The 21,242-nt window shown below is 43.0% G+C and overlaps 1 protein-coding gene across 13 annotated transcripts in view; it reads left to right on the top strand.

Moving 5' to 3' along the window:
* The window catches only part of ST3GAL4 (ST3 beta-galactoside alpha-2,3-sialyltransferase 4), a 434,440-nt gene that overhangs the window by 407,641 nt on the left and 5,557 nt on the right, over window positions 1-21,242 (top strand). For all 13 annotated transcript variants that reach the window (XM_033917742.1, XM_033917743.1, XM_033917738.1 and 10 more), the window contains 3 exons: window positions 1,018-1,207; window positions 15,921-16,064; window positions 19,839-19,982. In XM_033917742.1, the coding sequence (XP_033773633.1) occupies window positions 1,018-1,207; window positions 15,921-16,064; window positions 19,839-19,982 (478 nt within the window). The remainder of the gene's footprint in view (window positions 1-1,017; window positions 1,208-15,920; window positions 16,065-19,838; window positions 19,983-21,242) is intronic.

Below are 21,242 nucleotides of genomic sequence, written 5' to 3'. Positions count from 1 at the left end.
TTTAGTTCCACCCTTATCAATAATACAGTCTTTTTAGGTGCTCCAATTAAGTTTTGTTCAAATTTTTACAAAACAGGTAGTTGAGACTTTGAGGCATTTTTTTCCATGGATGTACAGCATTGATCAGATATGTCTCTTCATAGTACTACAATGTACTGCTCCTTCATCTGTATCCCTTTTCACCTGGGGATTTTTTTTTTTTATCTTTCTGCCACATCTACTCCTGCAAAAGGCTCTGCATGCATAGGTGCCAACATTTCAAAATGCTCGAGGGTGCCAGGCACAATACAAATTGCTTCTCCTTTGACACTGTGAAAAAGCGGCTGAGCTAAGAGCCTTTCCTCTGACATCAGAGGGACTTCCCCGGATGTCAGAGGGAAAGCATTTGGCTCAGCCATGTGCAGCATGTAGGACATGCTGACCATGGCTTTGTTGAAGAGAGACAAGTGCAGCTCTAGTAAGGAGGAAGAGGGAGACGACCAGAACATGGTTAAACCTGAGGGGCCACAAACTCGGGACACAGAATAAAGGGAGGGAGGGAGGAAGAGGGGCATGTTGGGACACAGGAGGGAGGAGAGATATAGAAGCAAAGGAGGGAGCACAAACTAGGAAGGGGGAGAGGGAGACATCACATTTGGCCATGAGTGCTTGGCTGCCAATGTTTGGCCGTGTAACGGTTGGCTGCCAATGTGGCCGACAGTGGCTGCGACCATACGTGATGATTCGGTTTCTAATATCATACATTCCTTCTGCCAGTATCATACTGGGCTAATCAGAATCCCAATGGGATCCTTAAAGCGCCTGTTGGTACAGACAATAGCACTAAGATGGCTTTGCATTGCAATACAGGATGGTACAAGGTATGCTGCTAGAATTACAAAGTGAGGCATGATGCTGAACACAGACATGGAAGAAATGCGACGCCATGTTGAATTTTGTCTAAGGTAGAATGGACATGTGCACTACAGTTACTCATGCTCCCTTTTTCTGTGTGCTTTCCACCCTTCATTCTCACAGGCTGAACAATGCTCCTGTACACAAGTATGAGCACGATGTGGGTAACAAGACCACTTTGCGCCTGTTCTACCCGGAGTCTGCAGACTTTGACCCTCACTTACAGAACAATCCAGACTCTCTCATGGTGTTGGTTCCCTTTAAAACCCCTGATATACAGTGGCTAAAGGCCGTTCTAAACAATGAGAAGAGGGTAAGTTGTGCAGGGCTGGTTCTCTTTTCATTTCATTCTTCTTGTTAATATAAATTGATAATGATAGACAATCAAGTGATATTGTATGTGTTCAAATGTTATTTTCTGACGCACTTGTTGTAAGATATAAAAATGAATAAAGAATTTAAAATATTTCATTCTAATTTTTTTTCTTTTTTAATCTCATCTTCCAATGAAGACAGTGGCCTTATACTTTATTATTTCTATTCAGCTTTTATCCAGAACGGATTACAAATATTGCATGCATATTAAAACACTTGACAAATCAAAGCATATAAATAGCTCATTCGTAAAACTATCAAGACTTAGCTCAAAAGTACTGTAAAAAAAGATAAAAAGTGAAAGCTATATGCTAAGTAGCATATTTCATCTGACAGAAAAGATGTTTTTCAACATTTTCTTAAACTGATGTAAATCTTTCTGTTGCCGAAGATACATAAGAACATAAGAATAGCCTTACTGGGTCAGACCAATCCAGGTCACAAGTACCTGGCAAAAACCCAAGGAGTTGCAGCATTCCATGCTACCTATCCAGGGCAAGCAGTGGCTTCCCCCATGTCTTTTTCAATAACAGAGTATGCACTTTTTCTCCAGGAACTTAACCTTTCTTAAAACCAGATATGCTATCCACTCTTACCACAACTTCTGGCAATGCGTTCCATAGGTTAACTATTCTCTGATTGAAAACATATTTCCTCCCTATTGGTTTTAAAAGTATGTCCCTGTAACTTCATCGAGTGTCCCCTAGTCTTTCTAATTTATGACATAGTGAAAAATCGATCCACTTGTACCCATTCTACTCCACTCAGGATTTTGTCGACTTCAGTTATATCGCCCCTCACCTGTCTCTTTTCCAAGTTGAATAGCCCTAATCTTTTTAGTCTTTCCTCATACAATAGGACTTTCATCCCCTTTATCATCTTGGTTGCTCTTCTTTGAACCTTTTCTAGTGCTGCTATATCTTTCTTGAGATAAAGGAGACCAGAATTGAATGCAATACTCCAGGTGAGGTCGCACCTGGCATTATAACATTCTTAGTCTTGTTAACCATCCCCTTTTTAATAATTCCTAGCATCTTGTTTGCTTTTTTTGGCCCCCTCCGCACATTATCTACAATGTCACCCAGATCCATTTCTTGGGTGCTAATCCCCAAGGTGGACCCTAGCATCTGGTAACTGTGATTTTGGTTATTCTTCCCAATGTGCATCACTTTGCATTTGTCCACATTAAATTTCATCTGCCACTTGGACGCCCAGTCTTCCAATTTCCTTGGGTCTGCCTGCAGTTTTTCACAATCTGCATGTGTTTTAACAACTTTGAACAGTTTAGTGTCTTCTGCAAATTTAATCACCTCATTCGTCATTCCAATTTCCAGATCATTTATAAATAAATTAAATAGCACTGGTCCCAGTACAGATCCCTGCAGCACTCCACTGTTTACTCTCCTCTATTGAGAAAAATGGCCATTTAACCCTACCCTCTGTTTTCTATCCGATAACCAATTCCTAGTCCACAACTGAACTTTGCTACTTATCCAATGTCTCTTTAATTTTCTCAGGAGCCTCTCATGAGGAACTTTGTCCAAAGTTTTCTTAAAATCTAGATACACTACATCAACAAGATCACCTTTAGCCGCATGTTTCTTCACAACTTCAAAGAATTCAAGCAAATTGGTGAGGCAAGACCCATGCTGTTTCATTAAATCATGCTTGTCTATGTGTTCCACAATTTTATTTTTTATAATTGTTTCCACCATTTTGCCTAGTACGGAAGTCAGGCTTACCGGTCTGTAATTTCTCAGATCTCCCCTGGAACCCTTTATAAAAATTGGCGTAACATTGGCCACCCTTCAATCTTCAGGTACTACAGACAATTTTAGCGACAGGTTACAAATCACTAACAGCAGGTTAGCAATTTCATGTTTGAGTTCTTTTAGTACTCTGGTCCAGCACATGTAAACACAGTGGCGTACCTAGGGTATGTGGCACCCGGGGCCCATCATTTTTTGACACTCCCCCCCACCCACCCCTCATGTAAAAAATATTTTTTGTAATAACCATGAAACGGTATAAATGGTCAGAATAGAAACAGGGAGTGAAAATATTCTTTTATTGAACCTCATATATGTAACCATTATTCCAAACATAACAAAGTTCCCCTTGGACTGGAAAACCGCCAACGTAATCCCACTCCACAAAAAGGGCTGCAGGACTAAGACAGCAAACTACAGACCAGTGAGTCTCACGTCTATAGTGTGTAAACTCATGGAAACACTGATCAAACAGAATCTTGACACAATCCTAGACGAAGAAAAACTCGTGATCCACACCAACACGGGTTCACCCAGGGTAGATCCTGCCAATCTAATCTGATTAGCTTTTTTGACTGGGTTACTAGACAACTGGATGCCGGAGAGTCACTGGACGTGGTATATTTGGACTTCAGTAAAGCATTTGATAGCGTCCCTCATCGAAGATTACTGAACAAGTTGAAATCGATAGGATTAGGAGACACTTTAACTACATGGGTTGGGGAATGGCTGAGCGGTAGACTTCAAAAGGTGGTGGTGAACGGTACCCCATCCGAAGCATCGGACGTGATCAGTGGAGTGCCGCAGGGCTTGGTCCTGGGCCCGATTCTATTTAACTTATTCATAAGAGATATGACGCAAGGACTTAGAGGAAGGGTATCACTGTTCGCTGACGATGCCAAGCTTTGCAACATAGTAGGCAAAAGCTTATTACCTGATAATATGACACACGACCTAATGTTGCTGGAACAATGGTCAACTACTTGGCAGCTAGGCTTCAATGCTAAAAAATGCAAGATAATGCACCTGGGTAAGAGAAACCCGCATAGAACTTATGTACTAAATGGTGAGACCTTGGTTAGGACCATGGCGGAACGTGACCTAGGGGTGATCATTAGTGAGGACATGAAGGTTGCCAATCAAGTGGAGAAGGCTTCCTCCAGGGCAAGACAAATGATGGGGTGTATCCGCAGAGGTTTCGTCAGCAGGAGACCTGAAATTATGATGCCGTTGTACAGAGCCATGGTGAGGCCTCACTTGGAGTACTGTGTTCAGTTTTGGAGACCACACTACTGAAAAGACGTGCTGAGGATCGAGTCGGTTCAGCGAACGGCCACCAGGATGGTCTTGGGGCTCAAGGATCTCACGTATGAAGAAAGATTTAAAAAATTGCGGCTGTACTCACTTGAGGAAAGAAGAGAACGGGGAGATATGATTGAAACATATAAGTACATCACGGGACGCATCGAGTCAGAAGATGATATCTTCTGGCTCATGGGACCCTCGACCACCAGAGGGCATCCGCTGAAGATCAGGGGAGGGAAGTTTCATGGCGACTCCAGGAAGTACTTCTTCACCGAAAGAGTAGTGGATCATTGGAACAGACTCCCACTCAAGGTGATAAAGGCCAGCAGCGTGACGGATTTTAAGAGAAAATGGGATACTCACGTGGGATCTTTAAGGGAGTAAATTTAGGGGAGGGGATACTTGGAATGGGCAGACTTGGTGGGCTATAGCCCTTTTCTGCTGCTTTTTTCTATGTTTCTAACATAACATAACATAAATTATGTCTGAATTGTCATGACATCAGAAGTATGTATGGAGTAGTTGCAGGTGATGCTTGGGACAGTTCTGATTGTGTTAGTTCGGTTTTATGTGTTTTTTGAATAGAAGGGTTTTTATTTCTTTTTTGAAGGTTTTGTAGTCTGTGATCGAGGTCAATAGGTTGTAGAGTTGGGGGTCGAGTGTTGCAGCTCGAATGGCTAGGAGGTTGTCGAACAGTTTTTTTCTTTTGACGTTTTTGGTTGGAGGGTGGGTGAATGGTGTGCGAGTTCTCCTATGTCTGGTTGAGGTGGATTTAATTATTTAGCTGAAGAAATTAGTTACCCCCTCATCCCACACACATTAATTCTCTTCCATTTTTGTTCCCATTATAAAAAACACTGATAAGTTCCCAGAAAAAAAATACATTAAAATAAGAAGTGAAAACAAAGGCCCCTACAGATGAGAACATAACATAAGAATAGCCTAACTGGGTCAGACCAATGGTCCATCATGCCCAGTAGCCCATTCTCATGGTACCCAATCCAAGTCACTAGTACCTGGTCAAAACTCAAAGAGTAGCAACATTCCATGCTACCGATCCAGGGCAAGCAGACACTTCCCCATGTCTTAATAACAGACTATGGACTTTTCCTCCAGGAATTTGTCCAAATCTTTCTTAAAACCAGCTAAGCTATCTGCTTTTACCATAACTTCTGGCCACTTCATTTTTAAGCTTAGATCTTTCCTTCCAAACAGAGACCTTGCTAGATGTCAAATAAAGCACAAGGGAACTTCACACGGACTTAGCTGTGCAGGAAATGTGAATCTCCTCATACACCCACCTATAAGTGCAAAAATGTGCAAAGGTCTGTTTTTTTCTTTCGATCACTACATAGCCTAATGCCACACAAGCAGCACTGTTACAAAAGGTCAATGCTAAGGTTAACAAAGTTTCCTTCCTTGGACCACAAGGAGATACTGACAAACCACTGGAAGAGATCCCAAAACAACTACCTAGGCACAATACCCAAAGACCCACTCAGTGTGTGAACCAGTTGAGTGGAGTGGACTAACTGAGGGGTGGAAATGGGCCCTGAGTTTGTTCAGGAGAATTTCCCAGACCACCTCTTCCTCTCAACACATTGACATACTGCCATCACCACCACCACTACCACTAGGAACACCTCACTGGGTAGGCCAGCAATGCTTATAAACTTTATAAAACACATTATTATATTTTTTTATAAAGCACATATTTTAACTGAACTCTCTGACATCCTCAGCCTTTCCATTCACAAAAATAGAAAGAAGAAAAGTTCCTATTTCCTGCTGTCTCATGTCCCCGGCCTATACAATATTTTTCTTCTGCAGACCCTTCAAAAGTCTGACCAAATCCTCGTTTCACTTGCATTATAAAGTACTGACAATGCCATCTCTCCCCAATCCCAGGTCCTAAAGTCTGAGACAGTAGCGCAAACTGCCCGATTCAGGAAGAAAAATTTCGATTCAGCCTATTTAATTGGTTTTTCGATTCGATTTTCCTGCCCAGTTGGGTGATATTTTTCAAAAATCCTGGTGGGTTTTATAGCTTTTTCACCCCCTTTGGCTTCTCCTAACCACACTGGCGCTGTGGTGTAAATAAAATAAAGAAACAAAAAGGATTTTTCCTCTCTCTGTTAAATCCTAGCTCACGTTTGCGGTCTAACACCAGCTCTGGCAGGATACACATTTCAAATTTGACATATTGTAATCACAAAACAGAAATTAAAATTAATTTTTCTACCTTTTGTTGTCTGGTTATTTTTCAAATCTTGTTGGTCCCAGGCTCTGGTTGTCTTCTGATAACTTGCTTGCCAGGGTCTCCTTCTTTCTTCATGCTAACCATCTATCTGCCATCTCTGTCCTCCCTTTCCATTTCCCTTCCCTCCCCAGGAAGTCTGGTATCTTTCCTTTTTTTCATCTCCCTCCACAGATCCACCTTTTCTTAACTACCCTTTCATCCGGCATCTCTCCCTCCTTCCCCATCACCCCAGGGCCCACCATCTCTTCCTTTCTTTTCCCAATTAATCAAGAACCTACAGGGTAAAGTACAATGATATAAAATCAGAGCCATGGGCAAACCCCTGCGGAGTTCCACAAGGATCTCCACTCTCACCTATGCTCTTCAACCTCTTTCTCTCCTCCCTAGGAGCCACTCTAGATAACCTAAATGTCACATCCTTCAGCTACGCAGACGACATCACCATACTCCTCCCCTTCGACCCATCAGATACCACCACCACAACAAAGCTGGAAACAACCTTAGATACAGTAGAAAAATGGATGATGGATCACAAACTAAAACTAAACTCAGAAAAAACAAAATTCCTCTTGCTTGAGCAGGCCAAAACGCCTGCCATCACAGAACTGAAAATCAAAAACACCAAATACCCAATACAACCCGAACTAAAACTCCTAGGAGTTATAATAGACAGTTGCTGCACAATGCAGTCCCAAATCAACAAGACGACCCAGAAAGCCTTTCTAACCATGAGAAATCTACGTAAAATCAGAAAATTCTTCAACCCAGCACAATTCAGACTAATTGTCCAATCCCTAGTCTTAGGTCTGCTGGACTACTGTAACTCCCTCTATCTTCCTTGTCCAGCCACTATGATAAAAAGACTCCAGACCATACAAAACACCGCCCTCAGACTGATCTACTCACTCAGAAAATATGATCACAAAACTACTGCCTTCTTAGACTCCCACTGGTTACCCATACAAGCACGAATTCAATTCAAGTTCTACTGCCTATTATTCAAAGCGTTACATGGCTCTTCCCCTTCCTACCTAAACAACCGCTTATACCAGATCTCCACCTCAAGACACAGAAGAACCCCAAACCCTTTTACCTTTCCCCCACTCAAAGGCACACTACGCAAGAAATTGTTTGACAACCTTCTGGCAACACAAGCAGCAAAACTCAACCATACCATCTCCAATCTGCTGACAACATCGGACGACTTCAAAACATTCCGAAAAGAAATCAAAACCCTGCTTTTCAAAAAATTCATCCAAATATCTTAACCATTCTTCACCTACCTCAAGATATTACGTCCCCAAATAACCCACCTAAACACCTTCCAAGCAAACAGACCCAAAAATTAGATGGTAATCCTACCTACTCTAACAATATTCTCTTTGTCCATATCACACAGTTCAGCACTGTCATTTTACTATCCAACCCCTAAATCCCCTTAGGAATCTATCCAGCTATCTCTCCTCTGTCAAAAAAAAAAAAAAAAAAAATTGTATCTTCACTGGAAAATGTCCAGTCAAATCTTTTGTAATCCGCCTTGAACTGCAAGGTATAGGCGGAATAGAAATCCGTAATGTAATGTAATGTAATGTATCTCTATCCCTCCTCCAAACCATCCCTTGTGTCCAATTTCTCTCCCTTTCTGTTCCTTCCCTCCCTAAATCCCATGGTCCATCATCTCTCTCCCTCTCCTCTATTTTCAGACCCATTATTTCTTCCCCCCAAAGTCTGGTATATGCACGTCTCTTTGAACACCCCCTTCCCTCTGTGTACTTCTACACCAGGGTACCCCCCAGAGGCCTGCACCCCCTTGAAGGCCTGTCCCCCCTTGAAGGCCTGACCCCCCCCCTTAAAGGCCTGCCTACCTGTCCCCCCCTTGAAGGCCTGCCTGCTTGCCTGTCCCTCCCCCGAAAGCCTGTCTCCCCCCATGAAGGCTTGTCCCCCCCTTTAAGGCTTGCATCTCCCCCTGAAGGCCTGTCCCTCCCCTTGAAGGCCTGCACCCCCCCGAAGGCCTGCACCCCCCTTGAAGGCCTGTCCCCCCCTTAGAGGCCTGCCTGCCTGTCCCCCCCTTGAAGGCCTGCCTGCCTGTCCCCCCAGAAAGCCTGTCTCCCCCCATGAAGACATGTCCTCCCCCCTTTAAGGCCTGCATCTCCCCCTGAAGGCTTGTCTCCCCCTTGAAGGCCTGCATCCCCCGAAGGCTGCACCCCCTCCAGAAGGCCTGCACCCCCCGAAGGCCTGCACCCCCTTGAAGGCCTGTCCCCCCCCTTGAAGGCCTGTCCCACCCCCTGTCCCCCCCCTTGAAGGCCTGTCCCACCCCCTGTCCCCCCCCTTAAAGGCCTGCCTGCCTGTCCCCCCCCTTGAAGGCCTGCCTGTCCCCCCCGGAAAGCCTGTCTCCCCCCATGAAGACATGTCCTCCCCCCTTTAAGGCCTACATCTCCCCCTGAAGGCTTGTCCCCCCCTTGAAGGCCTGAATCCCCCAAAGGCTGCACCCCCTCCAGAAGGCCTGCACCCCCAGAAGGCCTGCACCCCCTTGAAGGCCTGTTTCCCCCTTGAAGGCCTGTCCCACCCCCTGTCCCCCCCCTTAAAGGCCTGCCTGCCTGTCCCCCCCCCTTGAAGGCCTGCCTGCCTGTCCCCCTGAAAGCCTGTCTCCCCCCCATGAAGGCTTGTCCCCCCCCCCTTTAAGGCCTGCATCTCCCCCTGCAGGCCTGCCTGCCCGCCCCACCCCAAAGGACCGCTCACCCCCCTCCCACCCCCATCCAGATGTCCGATTTTTCCCCTCTGTCCTCCCTGCACCATTTAGAGTAGAAGCAGCCTGCAGCAAGATCGCCCCCCTCCACTGTCATCAGGGACGTGCCAGAGTAAATCAGGGCAGTAGAAGGACCCGAAGCAGCATGTGGAGACTGATGCAAGCGCTGCTGGAATCACCACGTTTGTAGTCCGGACCACGGGAAGGGAGGGGGGGTAGAGAAAACACTAATGCTGCTGCACAGGGAACTGGTGGAGGGGAGGAGGGAAATGGAGGGGGAGGGAATGCTGCTTTGGACAGACAGACAGAGAGAGGAAGGGAAACACAAATAAAATAAGAAAGACACAGGGGCAGGTGCACAGGGAACTGGTGTGGGGGGAGGGAAATGTAGGGGGATGGAATGCTGCTTTGGACAGACAGACAGAGGGAGGAAGGGAGACAGAAAGAAAAGAAGAAAGACACAGGGGCAGGGAGATACACAGAAAGACAGACAGGCAAAGGGGGCCAGGGACAGAGACAGACAGAAAGGACAGCGGGAGCCGCGTCAGGAGGGGTGCAGGATGTGGCAGTGGGAACTTTTCCAATGGGTGCAACTGGGCGGCTGTCGGGAGCCTCTGATCAGGGGCAGAGCAAGGTATCATAGGGATAAGAAGGAGGAGGGGGATAAAAAAGGAAGGGATGCCTACTGCTGGACAGGGGGAGAAGGAAAGAGATGCTGATGGACAGGTGGGGTGAAGAAAAAGGAACGGAGGACTAATGTTGGACAGGGGGAGAAGGAAAGAGGTGCTGCTGGACAGGGGGGAGGTAAAACAAAGGGAGAAGGGCTGCTGCTGCATAAGGAGAGCAGTGAAGGGGTGGTGGTGGACACAGGGGAGGTAAAAGGAAGGGAAAATGGACAGGGGGAGCAGGCAAGGGGTGGTGATGGACAGCCAAGGAAAAAGAAAGGTAGAAAGAAAGAAAGTGGCTAAGGAGAGAGAGAGAAAGAAATAAAGACAGACATGTTCGAGCACCCGTTAATGTAACGGGCTTAAAGATTAGTATAATAATAATAATAATAATAATTTTATTTCTTATATACCGCCAAAGCCATAGTAGTTCGAGGCAGTTTACAACGAAGAAGGGCTGGACAATCAGCGAAAATGGTACAAAGGTACAATCAGAGAAAATGGGTACCAGAGAAGAAAATGGTACAAACAGAGAAAATAGGAACAATCAGCGAACAGTGGTACAATCGGCGAAAAAAATGGTAGTCAGCTACAAAAGGTACAAATAGGGCAAAATGGTACAGGGAAGAAGGTCAAGACAATCTGCGTATAGGGGTATTAGGATGTGAATCGGGTGAATAGATTAGTTTTTAGTAGTTTCCTGAAGTTTAAGTAGGATGAAGTGCGAGAGATGATGTGGGCCAGCCAGTTATTGAGCTGACCTGCTTGGAAGGCAAGAGTTCTGTTTAGATAACTTTTGTAACGGCAGGCCTTTAGGGTAGGATAGCTGAACAGGTGGGTTCTGTGCGTGAGTTTGGATGGGCGGTCTAGGATGAAATGGGATACCAAGTAAAGGGGGGCCGAGCCAAGGATGGATTTGAAACAGAGACAGGCGAACTTGAATTGCACTCTTGCTTCCAGGGGTAGCCAGTGAAGTTTCTGTATTAGAAAAGAAAATGAGCCATTATGAAATGTTTGCACATTTCTTTATTTTGAAAATCATGCTTGGGTTTTGTTTTGTTTTTTTAATTCTTTATTGATTTTTCAAACTTCAATAGTGCAAAACATAAAATGTAACATATAATACTACAGTAAAAACACATTCAGCTTACACGTATTCATAATCAACCATTTTCTCCTACCCACCCAATGATATTCAATAAAACACAAAGACATAGATTATCGCAAAAACCTCATTCAATGAATGATATCCTCCCATTCACCCACCCACCCCAAGTGCAAATAGCCAAACAACAAAATTAAGACAGAAATTATCCCCCCTTGCCCCCTCTCCCTTCTCTGGATGTGCCTGAAAACAAACAAAAACTAACACATGATCAAAGACCTACTATATTGAAGAAATGTAAGATGTCAATGGACCCCATACCGATTTAAATGAATTACTATGCCCCAAATTATCAGCAATCATTCGTTCACATCTATAACTGCAGCACAGATTTGCCCACCAAAAAGGGAAATTTAAATGGTCGCAGTTCTTCCAATTTTGGGTAATCATCTGGATGGCAATCCAAGTCATGATAAGGAAAAGACGGCTTTTATATTGATCCATTGGGGGCTTGGTTTTGTTCTAATGCTATGCAGCGTACTACATATAGAAAGACCACATTGGGGGCTTGGTTTTGTTCTAATGCTATGCAGCGTACTACATATAGAAAGACCAATCAGTGGGTGTCCAAGTCTAGCATAAGGAGACATTCAGGATTAAATTTTCTTACACAGCATGTGAAGACTTGCAGAGAGAGGTTCTGTGTAGCGATCCTTTCTGAAACTTGGCTTACAGCAGAGGAAGTGCAACTGGGGGTCACCTGGACAACTCTCTTATTGTGCTGGAAAAACCAGGGGAGTGATGCACCCAGAACAGAAAGGAAAGCAATCTACTTGCAATACTATCTTTTTCTCTATTGAGGGTTATTTATTTATTTTCCAGTTTATAACCTGCCTCATCTTTAAATTGTTGAAGCCTAGAACCCTGGTTCGCCAGGAGTTCACTAGCTTTCACTCTTGCATATATACAAATAATTAGTTTTTACATATTCCTATTTGGAACACATCAGTGCTATCAACTTTTCCAAAATTGCATTAGGAGATTATATTATAATAATAATAATTTTATTTTTATATACCGCCTAACCAAAAATGGTTCTAGGCGGTTTACAACAGATATTGACTAGTCATACATTGAAGAGTAAAATTTAAAAGGAAAATACAATTCTAAGCAATATACAATAAATAGGAACTGATCCTACAGTGGAGAATATGATTTAAAAGGAAAATACAATTTAAAAGAATGGTTCTATATTGTTGAATAATATTCCCCTTATGGTTTTTGCTTATTGTGTCATCTTTTTTTCCCACATTCTTCCATGTCCAAGTCATATATTACATCTTCCTCTGGTGGGCAGAAAAGCATACATCACCAATTTAGAAAATGAGTTCTAATGTAGAAACGGGGAAGTTTTGTAAAGGGGTCCTGCACTTAAGACATCTAAAGGGCACCTAGTTGGAACCTGTTCTATAAAGGAAAGCAAGTCCTGCTTTTCTTTATAGAATACTAGCATATCTGTGTATATGTACACATATGTATTCAGGCGCAAACACTCCAACCATAAAGCTGGTGTAAATGCTCGTGCCTAGATTCCAGCAATGTGCATGTAAAGTATACTGTTCTATAAGTTATATGTGCAAGTGTGCACTCAACCCAGACTGTACTCATATAAATGCCCACTTGCAAACTATGAGCTATCAAAGATATATGCATAGGGCCTGATTCTATATAGACCGCCCCCAAAAAATTATCGCTGACTAGAACTGCGCTTAGTGCGATACTAGAAGGGGCATACGCTTAGTGGCTGTATACTTCACTAGGCGCACCTATTTAGGCTAAGAAAAAACAGGTCTAAATACCTGCACCTAAGTTGTGCATGGATTGGGCGTATTCCATACCATGATCTGCCTGTGCTCCTCCTCAGGCTATGTCCCCTTTTCAGATTTGAGCACTAGAACTGACGCACACCACATAGAATGCGCCTCCCAAGTTGTGTGTGTAATTTCTAATTAGTGCCAATTAGCATCAATTATGAGGTGTTAATTGCCAATTATTGGTGCTGGTCGGTCTTGTGTGCGCAAATCAGTTGTGCGCACCTATTTTGTATGTACAACTTATGCCACTGTATACAGAATTTGGGAGATAGTGGCAGAAGAGTGTATTTCTGTCATTTGCATTTGTATGTGTACATGCATGTGTATATATATATTGGTATTCTGGCCATTCTGATAAGATAATAGTGGATAAGACAATGAAGCTGTCGGCACATTGCGCAGCGACCTCTAAGAAGGCGAATAAAATGCTAGGTATAATCAAGAAAGATATTACAACCAGAACGAAAGAAGTTATCCTGCCGCTGTATCGGGTGATGGTGCGCCCACATCTGGAGTACTGCGTCCAGTATTGGTCGCCATACCTTAAGAAGGATATGGCGATACTCAAGAGGGTTCAGAAAAGAGCGACGCGATTGATAAAAGGTATGGAAAACCTTTCATATGCTGAAAGATTAGAGAAACTGGGGCTCTTTTCCCTGGAAAAGCGGAGACTTAGAGGGGACATGATAGAGACTTACAAGATCATGAAGGGCATAGAGAAAGTGGAGAGGGACAGATTCTTCAAACTTTCGAAAACTACAAGAACGAGAGGGCACTCGGAAAAATTAAAAGAGACAGATTCACTAGGAAGTTCTTCTTCACACAAAGGGTGGTGGACACCTGGAATGAGCTTCCAGAGGGTGTGATAGGACAGAGCACGATATCGGGGTTCAAGAAGGGATTAGATAATTTCCTGAAGGAAAAAGGGATAGAAGGTTATAGATAAAGGAATACTATACAGGTCTTGGACCTGATGGGCTGCCGCGTGAGCGGACTGCTGGGCATGATGGACCTCTGGTCTGACCCAGCAGAGGCTGATTATAATGTACAAGAGAAGACAGAAAACCCAATAAATCATAAAGTACTAAATCATAAAGTAAACAGGGTTTGACCTAAAAAAAAGGCCTTCACAATCCCCCATAAGAATGTGTGTGTATATATGTGTATAAGCATGCTCGTACACCAAAGTGCTTGTATATCAAAGCAACTTTCCCCATAGCAGTTAGTGGAAACGCGGGCGATTCATTCCACATCTCAAAAAGACTCCCCCCCGAAGTCACTGGTGCATTTACACTCCACCCCACTATATCCCCAAAAGACCCCCCCCCTCCCCCAAGGCCACTGGCGCGCTTCCACCCCACCCCTGGGAACTGGCTTCGCCCAACCCACCCCCAAGAACCGGCATCGTTCCCAAGAACCGGAGAAACCCGAGAATCTCATTAAAATCTTGGAGAGAGTGGGAGCCAGAAGGCCTTGAGCATGCGCAGATGCTCAAGGCCCAGCAGATATCACCGGCAGGTGGCAGGCTCCTTTGGCACCGGCACGTCCTATGGGTTGGTGCTGCATGCCGGTGTCCAATTGTGGTAAGGGGTTAGGCGGGCAGGGCGCGATGCTGGTTCTCGGGGGTGGGGGCTCGCAGATCGAGTCAACGCTCAGTTTGGGAGGCAAGATTTGCGACAATGTTTTGCTCGTCTTGCAAAACACTCGCAAACCACATTACTTGCAAACCGAGGTTTGACTGTATATATATATGAGCCACTCGGTTTTCCAATATGAGCAGGAAAAGACCTCAGATCTCCACCCCCACCCTACAGAGATTGGGGGAAGGAAATGAAGGAGTAATAATACCGCATGGGCATAAAAACACCTTCTCAAGCATATGAAAAGGTGGCTTTGTGCAATGCAGAATATCTCAAAGAAAACAGTGTTTATCTTGTGCAGATGATCTGATATGTTGACGTTGGCCAGTATTTCATTTGTAAAGCTGCCTCAGGGTGTGAAAATGCTGTATAAACACAACAAGCACAAAATTAATGCAGAGTATATCCTGAAAAAGCATACACATGTTATATGGATAGGAAACAAACATACCTGTCTTTCAAAAGCATTTCCTGCACCCAATCTCTGTAATGTGGGGGCGGGGATCTGAAGCTTTTTCCTCCTTATTTTGAAAAAACGAATGGCTTATATATGTACAGTGGCATAGTAACGGGAGGTGGGGGGGGCAGTCTGCCCCAGGTGCCATCTTAATGGATGTGCCGGCATCATCCTCCTCTTTGTCCCCCCTCCGCTCCCTCCCCCAATACCATGCACCCGCCCCTCCCCTCGTACCTCATTAACATTCACGACGTGAGCAGCAATCTCAACCTGCTGCTTGCACCAGCGTCAACTCTTCCTCTGATGTCACTTCCTGCACCTGTGCCTTGTAAGTGATGTCAGAGGAAGAGCCGGCGTTGGCACAAGCAGCAGGTTGGGGTTTCTGCTCGCAATGCGAATGTTAGAGGTACGGGGGAAGGGGAGGAGCACATACGCATGACAGGAGGGGGCAGGGAAGGAGCGGAAGGGGACGGAGCAGAGGACCCCGGTGCCTCTCACCCTCGCTATGCCACTGTATATGTACTTATATAACTATACATATACGCACACATGCATATAATGGATTGTGAAGGCCTCTTTAGGTCTGTTTATTCATATGTATGTTTGTTATCTGTTTACTTTGATTTAGTAGAAAGAGTATTCTGGTCATTAACATGCGTGTATTTGCCATGTAAATGTTAGTAATTTCTTTATAGAAATGCTATTATATGACTCGCTATCTCACGATGACCACACATACGAAGAGCTGCCATTTCCATCACCGTTTAACAGTGATCTGACAGGAAGAATGCACCCATAATTCACCCTAATGATGTCCTTTCCTATTCCAGTCTCGAAAAGGCTTCTGGAAATCACCCCCTTTGATTTGGGATGTGAAGCCAGAGAATGTTCGGATCCTGAATCCTTATTTTATGGAAGTTACTGCTTCTAAATTGCTGAATGTCTCTATTAAACCTCCTCGTAAAAATAAAGAGGTAAGAAAATTCAAAGGTAGAAAAGGGCTGTGTAGTATCTTCCTGGAATTCTCACATCCTGCAAAATGTTCTAGCATGCTCCCTGTGATCTCTTATTTACACTTAATCAAAAATATAGGGACTAAGGGGCACAAAATGAATTTATTGAGGCTGATATTCAGCACTATTTTGCTGGCTAGGAGCTGTTCCCGGCCAGCTAAATAAAATGTAGCCAGCTAACCAATATTCAATAGGAGATAGCTGATTATCTTCCGCTGAATATCTGGCTCAGTGGATTGGCTGGTGACCAGCTATGTCACGTGACATAGCAAATTACAGCCAAAGTTTAGTGGCTTGCTGGCTAACTTCAGCGGCCAAATATAGCCTCCTAAAAGGGTGGTTTGTCTTTGGCCATTACGACTTAACCAGGTAATCCGCTCAATACTGGCCTAGCTGGCTATGTCTTAGCCAACCAAAAACAGATTAGAAATTCAATGCCAGTCGCCCGATAAGGCGCCGGTATTGGTGCAGATCGCCAGCAGTCTCCCATGGTCTGACATAAACAAATTGGGGGAAATTTTTCTTCATTTAATATATAATTAAACTCTGGAATTCATTGCCAGAGAATGTAGTAAAACTGTCACCGCTGAGTTTTTTTTTCTTGTAAAGTTAATCATTGTAGCAAATTTCAAATAAATAAACTATAAAAGCAGATAGCTTAGCAGAGTTTAAAAAAGGTTTGAACAATTTCCTCAAAGAAAAGGCCATAAGCTATTATTAAGATGGAAAATCTGTTGCATATTCCTGAGATTAGTAGCATAAAATGGGTTTCACAAGATCTTGCCTGGTACGCATGACTTGGAAACTAGGTCACTGTTGGAAATGGGATACTGAGCTTGATGGACCTTCAGCCTGTCCTAGTTTGGCAATGCTTTTGTTCTTATGTTCATGTGTGCGTGTTTGTGCCATTTGTTCAGGTAAAGTGATTATCTTGAGGACAGAAAGGTCAGTAAATTTGACTTGCAATAACATAACATAACATAAAATTTTATTTATATACCACAATACACCGTGAAGTTCGGTTAATAGGGGTAAGATAGAGGATCATACATAAAAGGGGAGGGCACAACAACAAGTAACATAGGAGTGTAAATAAAGGATCATGTGGCAGGTTAGAGTCAAATACAATACAGGTGAGGCGATAAATGAAAAACTTAAGAAATAAACAGATTGGATCTTAGGACAAATTCAGATGCGGTAAGGGAGGAATGAGTCCATCAACTTAGCCACAGGACTGGATGATCTATCTATGATGTACTGTATTAGATTGAAGAATGACATGGGGACAAATTTTTCCCCGTACCTATGGGAATTCATTTTTCTGTCCCCGCAAGTTTTTTTTCCTGTCCCTGCCCCATTCTTGCAAGCTCTGTCCTCATCTGCCCAAGCCTCAAACACTTTAAAATCATAAGTATCCGTGACTTGTGCAGTTAAGGCAGAGCTTACAGAAATGGGACAGGGACAGCGACAAAACTCATGGGGACGGGATGGGGAAATTGAGCTCCTGTGTCCCATGTCATTCTGTAGCTCAGGTGTTTGAGTTCTCTAAGCTGGATGAGTTCTGCATCCAGATCTCTTATAATTTGTAATCCGCCTAGAACCGCAAGGCACAGGCGGAATAGAAATCACTAATGTAATGTAATGTAATGTAATGTAATACTTGATATTTCGGATTGACTTGGGTTTTCCCATTTCCCATTAGCTCCTGTTTTAAACACTGACCTTTAGACATAATGTTACAGCAATTAGATATCTGAGCCCGTCTTGTCCCATTGGTGTAATGTGGGTAAAACCTAGGAATCAGGGGTTGGATTTTGTTGAGAAAATCTGGCAGAATAGATATGATGGAAGGCTTATTGGAATATGACTGACCTTGACCTGGTATAACCAAACTACACCAAACTGGCCTTCTTCCAAATTGTAGATGTCAGTGAGACAATGATGATACTGTACTATATTTTAATTAATGAATTATTGGACTGTTATATTTTATATTGTAATTTATGTGAGATATAATTTAATGTAGGATATAAATGTGATAAATAGTCAATAAAATGACTCTTGTGGCATCACCAATTTTATTTTTCTATCCCGTTTTCCCCAGGGAGCTCAGAACGGGTTACAGGTTAAACATACATAAAATATAGTTAACAGGTTACAATATGACAGTTACAGAAGAATTTTTACAATACAAGGTTGTGTCCTAATTCTATACATACTATAGGTCTACTAACAAGAAATATAAAATAGAGTTCAGAGGTTAAAGTTTGCCATAGTAATCCTCAACAGTGTAAGTTTTTTCAATACAAGTTTTCTAACCTGGATAAAAGAGCCTCGGCACTTTGGTTCCGCTGTAATATGTAATGTAATGTAATTTATTTCTTATATACCGCTATATCCTTTAGGTTCTAAGCGGTTTGAAGAAAATATACATTAAGATTATAAATGAGAAGTAAGAAGGTACTTAAAAAATTCCCTTACTGTCCCGAAGGCTCACAATCTAACTAAAGTACCTGGAAATTAATAAAGAAGAGAAAATAAAGATGGTTGAAAAAAGAAAAATTATATGTGAATTTATAGGATGGAAATTAAACTGACTGTGAAGAACTGTATGAAAAATACATATGGAATGCAGTTAGAGAGGATAGGTTACAATCTATTTATGGTATTTGTTTAATTGGAAGGTGTTAAGGTGGGTAATTTGGGGGAAGGTTATCTGAAGGTAGGTGAATCTTCTGGAGGTAAAAGAGGAGGGGTTAAGATATTTGGATGAATTTTTTGAAAAGCAGGGTTTTGATTTCTTTTCTGAATGTTTTGAGGTTGTCTGATATTGTCATAATACTGCTAATTCTTCCCCTCCCCCCTCCATGAACAGGATTAGCAGATGTTGCATGATTGGACCAGGAAGAGAAAATGGGCACGCTAGGTAGGCCTTGTGGTTGAGATGAGTTTGCCCGTAGACAGGAGTGGCATGTGGTATTGGACAGCCATCCTTCTCTGTTAAGTAACATCACACTACTTTGGGAGGGTGGTGGAGAGCAGAAGGACAGCTGGGGGAATAAATATGCTGCAATACAAACTTATTCTTCATTTTGTGGACCCCGAATTAAAGGTCCTGTCTTAAGGATGTGACAGTTACATCTTTTGTAGGTAGATTATACTGTAGTAGTTAGGAGGGAGGAGAGCAAAATCCTCACAAGGGTAGCAAATGATAAAAGGAAAAAAATGAGGTCCAAAACAAGATAAGGAGCCTAAAAGTGATGATAAAACACTTCTGTTTAATAACGTTTAAACATTGACAAGGCCAGTGTTTACAGCTAAAGAAGCATGATTCGACACAGTCATAGTAATGACTGCCTGAGTATTAGCTGTCTCTGTGCAATGCACAGCAGCCCTCTGTGCAATCATTACTTCCCTAGTTATAATCCATCCTTGATATATAGCTTTTTAGCGCATTCAACTCCTGATGCACGCAGCCCTGCCGAAACACAGCAATATTGTGTTGTGCTTCTCCAGCTGCAAACACTGACTTTGTCATTGTTTATAACTTTAATAACTTTAATAACTTTAATAAACAGAAATGTTTTATCATCACCTTGGGACTCCTTGGGTTTGTTTTGGGATCTCACATTTTTTTTTGCAGATTCCAGTAATTGTCATTACTGGAATCTGCAAAAAATTTACATCTTATCTTTCTTTCTCTCTCACTCTCTTTTTTTTTTTTTCCTCTTCCAGAAACCTACCACAGGCCTCTTAGCCATCACCTTTGCACTGCACATCTGTGATGTGGTTCATATTGCAGGGTTCGGTTACCCAGAGACCACGAATAAAAAGCAGACAATACACTACTATGAGCAAATCACGCTGACATCTATGGCGGTGAGTCACGGCATCTTAGTGTGGGGAAACAGCAGAATGCCACTTAAAACTCTAGAATGAAAAGATGCTTTTCCTGAGCCACTCAATATGTTTTGATTTCAAGAAATCTCTTCATACATAGACACTGTTGGATAACGCGCACTGAATATATTCCACATAATTCAAATACAAGCCATCAATACACAATCATAATAATAGCTGTTTGTTTTATGAATTTGTTGGTTTTTGGCAATTTTAATCTTTATTTAGATACCTGTTTGCGAGCATGTGATAAATCCTTCGCCTTTCTCTTCTCTGAACTGGAACTTATCCTTCATGTCCCGTTCTCAGTGCATGTCACTGGCCACATCCTGGATTAGGTTTTCACTAGGCCATTGGAAGGCCTGATCCTTTCTTGTTTTTCTTATACCTCCTTCCCACAGACAGATTATTTTCTTATTTTCTATTCCCTGAAATTCTCTCTAGGTCCGTTGTCATATCATCCTCTTATGCCCTTTTACCCCTCCCACCGGCCAATCCTGCTACCACTCCTCTCCTTCCCCTCCCCTCAAATTGCTTAACTCCCTTCCAAGTGATTTTTTTTCTCTGTCAGTCTCAGACCAAGCTCAGGTCTGGATCTTTTCTTTGTGCAAAGCACTACCCTAACAACCTGTACAGTTGTCTGTCCAGCACTCCATGGTATCAACTTCAACTCTTGTCTACTAAAGCAACAACTTTGCTGTGCTGAGTGCAATTGGTGCAAATTTCCCTCCTCTACAACTCTTAATTTTTGTAATGATTTATCATGGCCACATCGCTGCCATGTAAAGTCCCTTCACAGGGATTACTATACAATCCTGATAAATAAATCGTCCAACTGGCCAAAGAAATTATATGGTTTGGTCAACCAGTTTTCTTCCATTACCCTAACATTTGCTTACCTTGACAATATCTTGGCCTCTGCTTTTGCTGATTATTTCTCTGCTAAAATTAAGTTTCTGCATTCTTCCATTCATCACCAACTTCCCTTCCATTTCTTCATTTTCCCAGGATACAAATCTAGATTTCCTATATCCCCCACATAGCCGCCTCCAGAATGCAATTTTCTTCTTCATGGACCCATTGCCCCAATTTAACCTTCCTTCTTTGACCCTGTTGACTAAGGGCTGGATTCATAAAGATGTTCACTAAACTGGTTCCAGCCGGTTCAACGTGCCAGTTTTTTACTGGCCGATTATCAGAATGGCTCACCGTGGTCTTATCTGAGATTCCTAGCAGTCT

This window comes from Geotrypetes seraphini, chromosome 13 (assembly GCF_902459505.1).
Source record: "Geotrypetes seraphini chromosome 13, aGeoSer1.1, whole genome shotgun sequence".
Classification (NCBI taxonomy): Eukaryota; Metazoa; Chordata; class Amphibia; order Gymnophiona; family Dermophiidae; genus Geotrypetes; species Geotrypetes seraphini.
The sequence above is the reverse complement of the archived record's forward strand: the minus strand, read 5'-3'. Positions and strand labels throughout refer to the sequence as shown.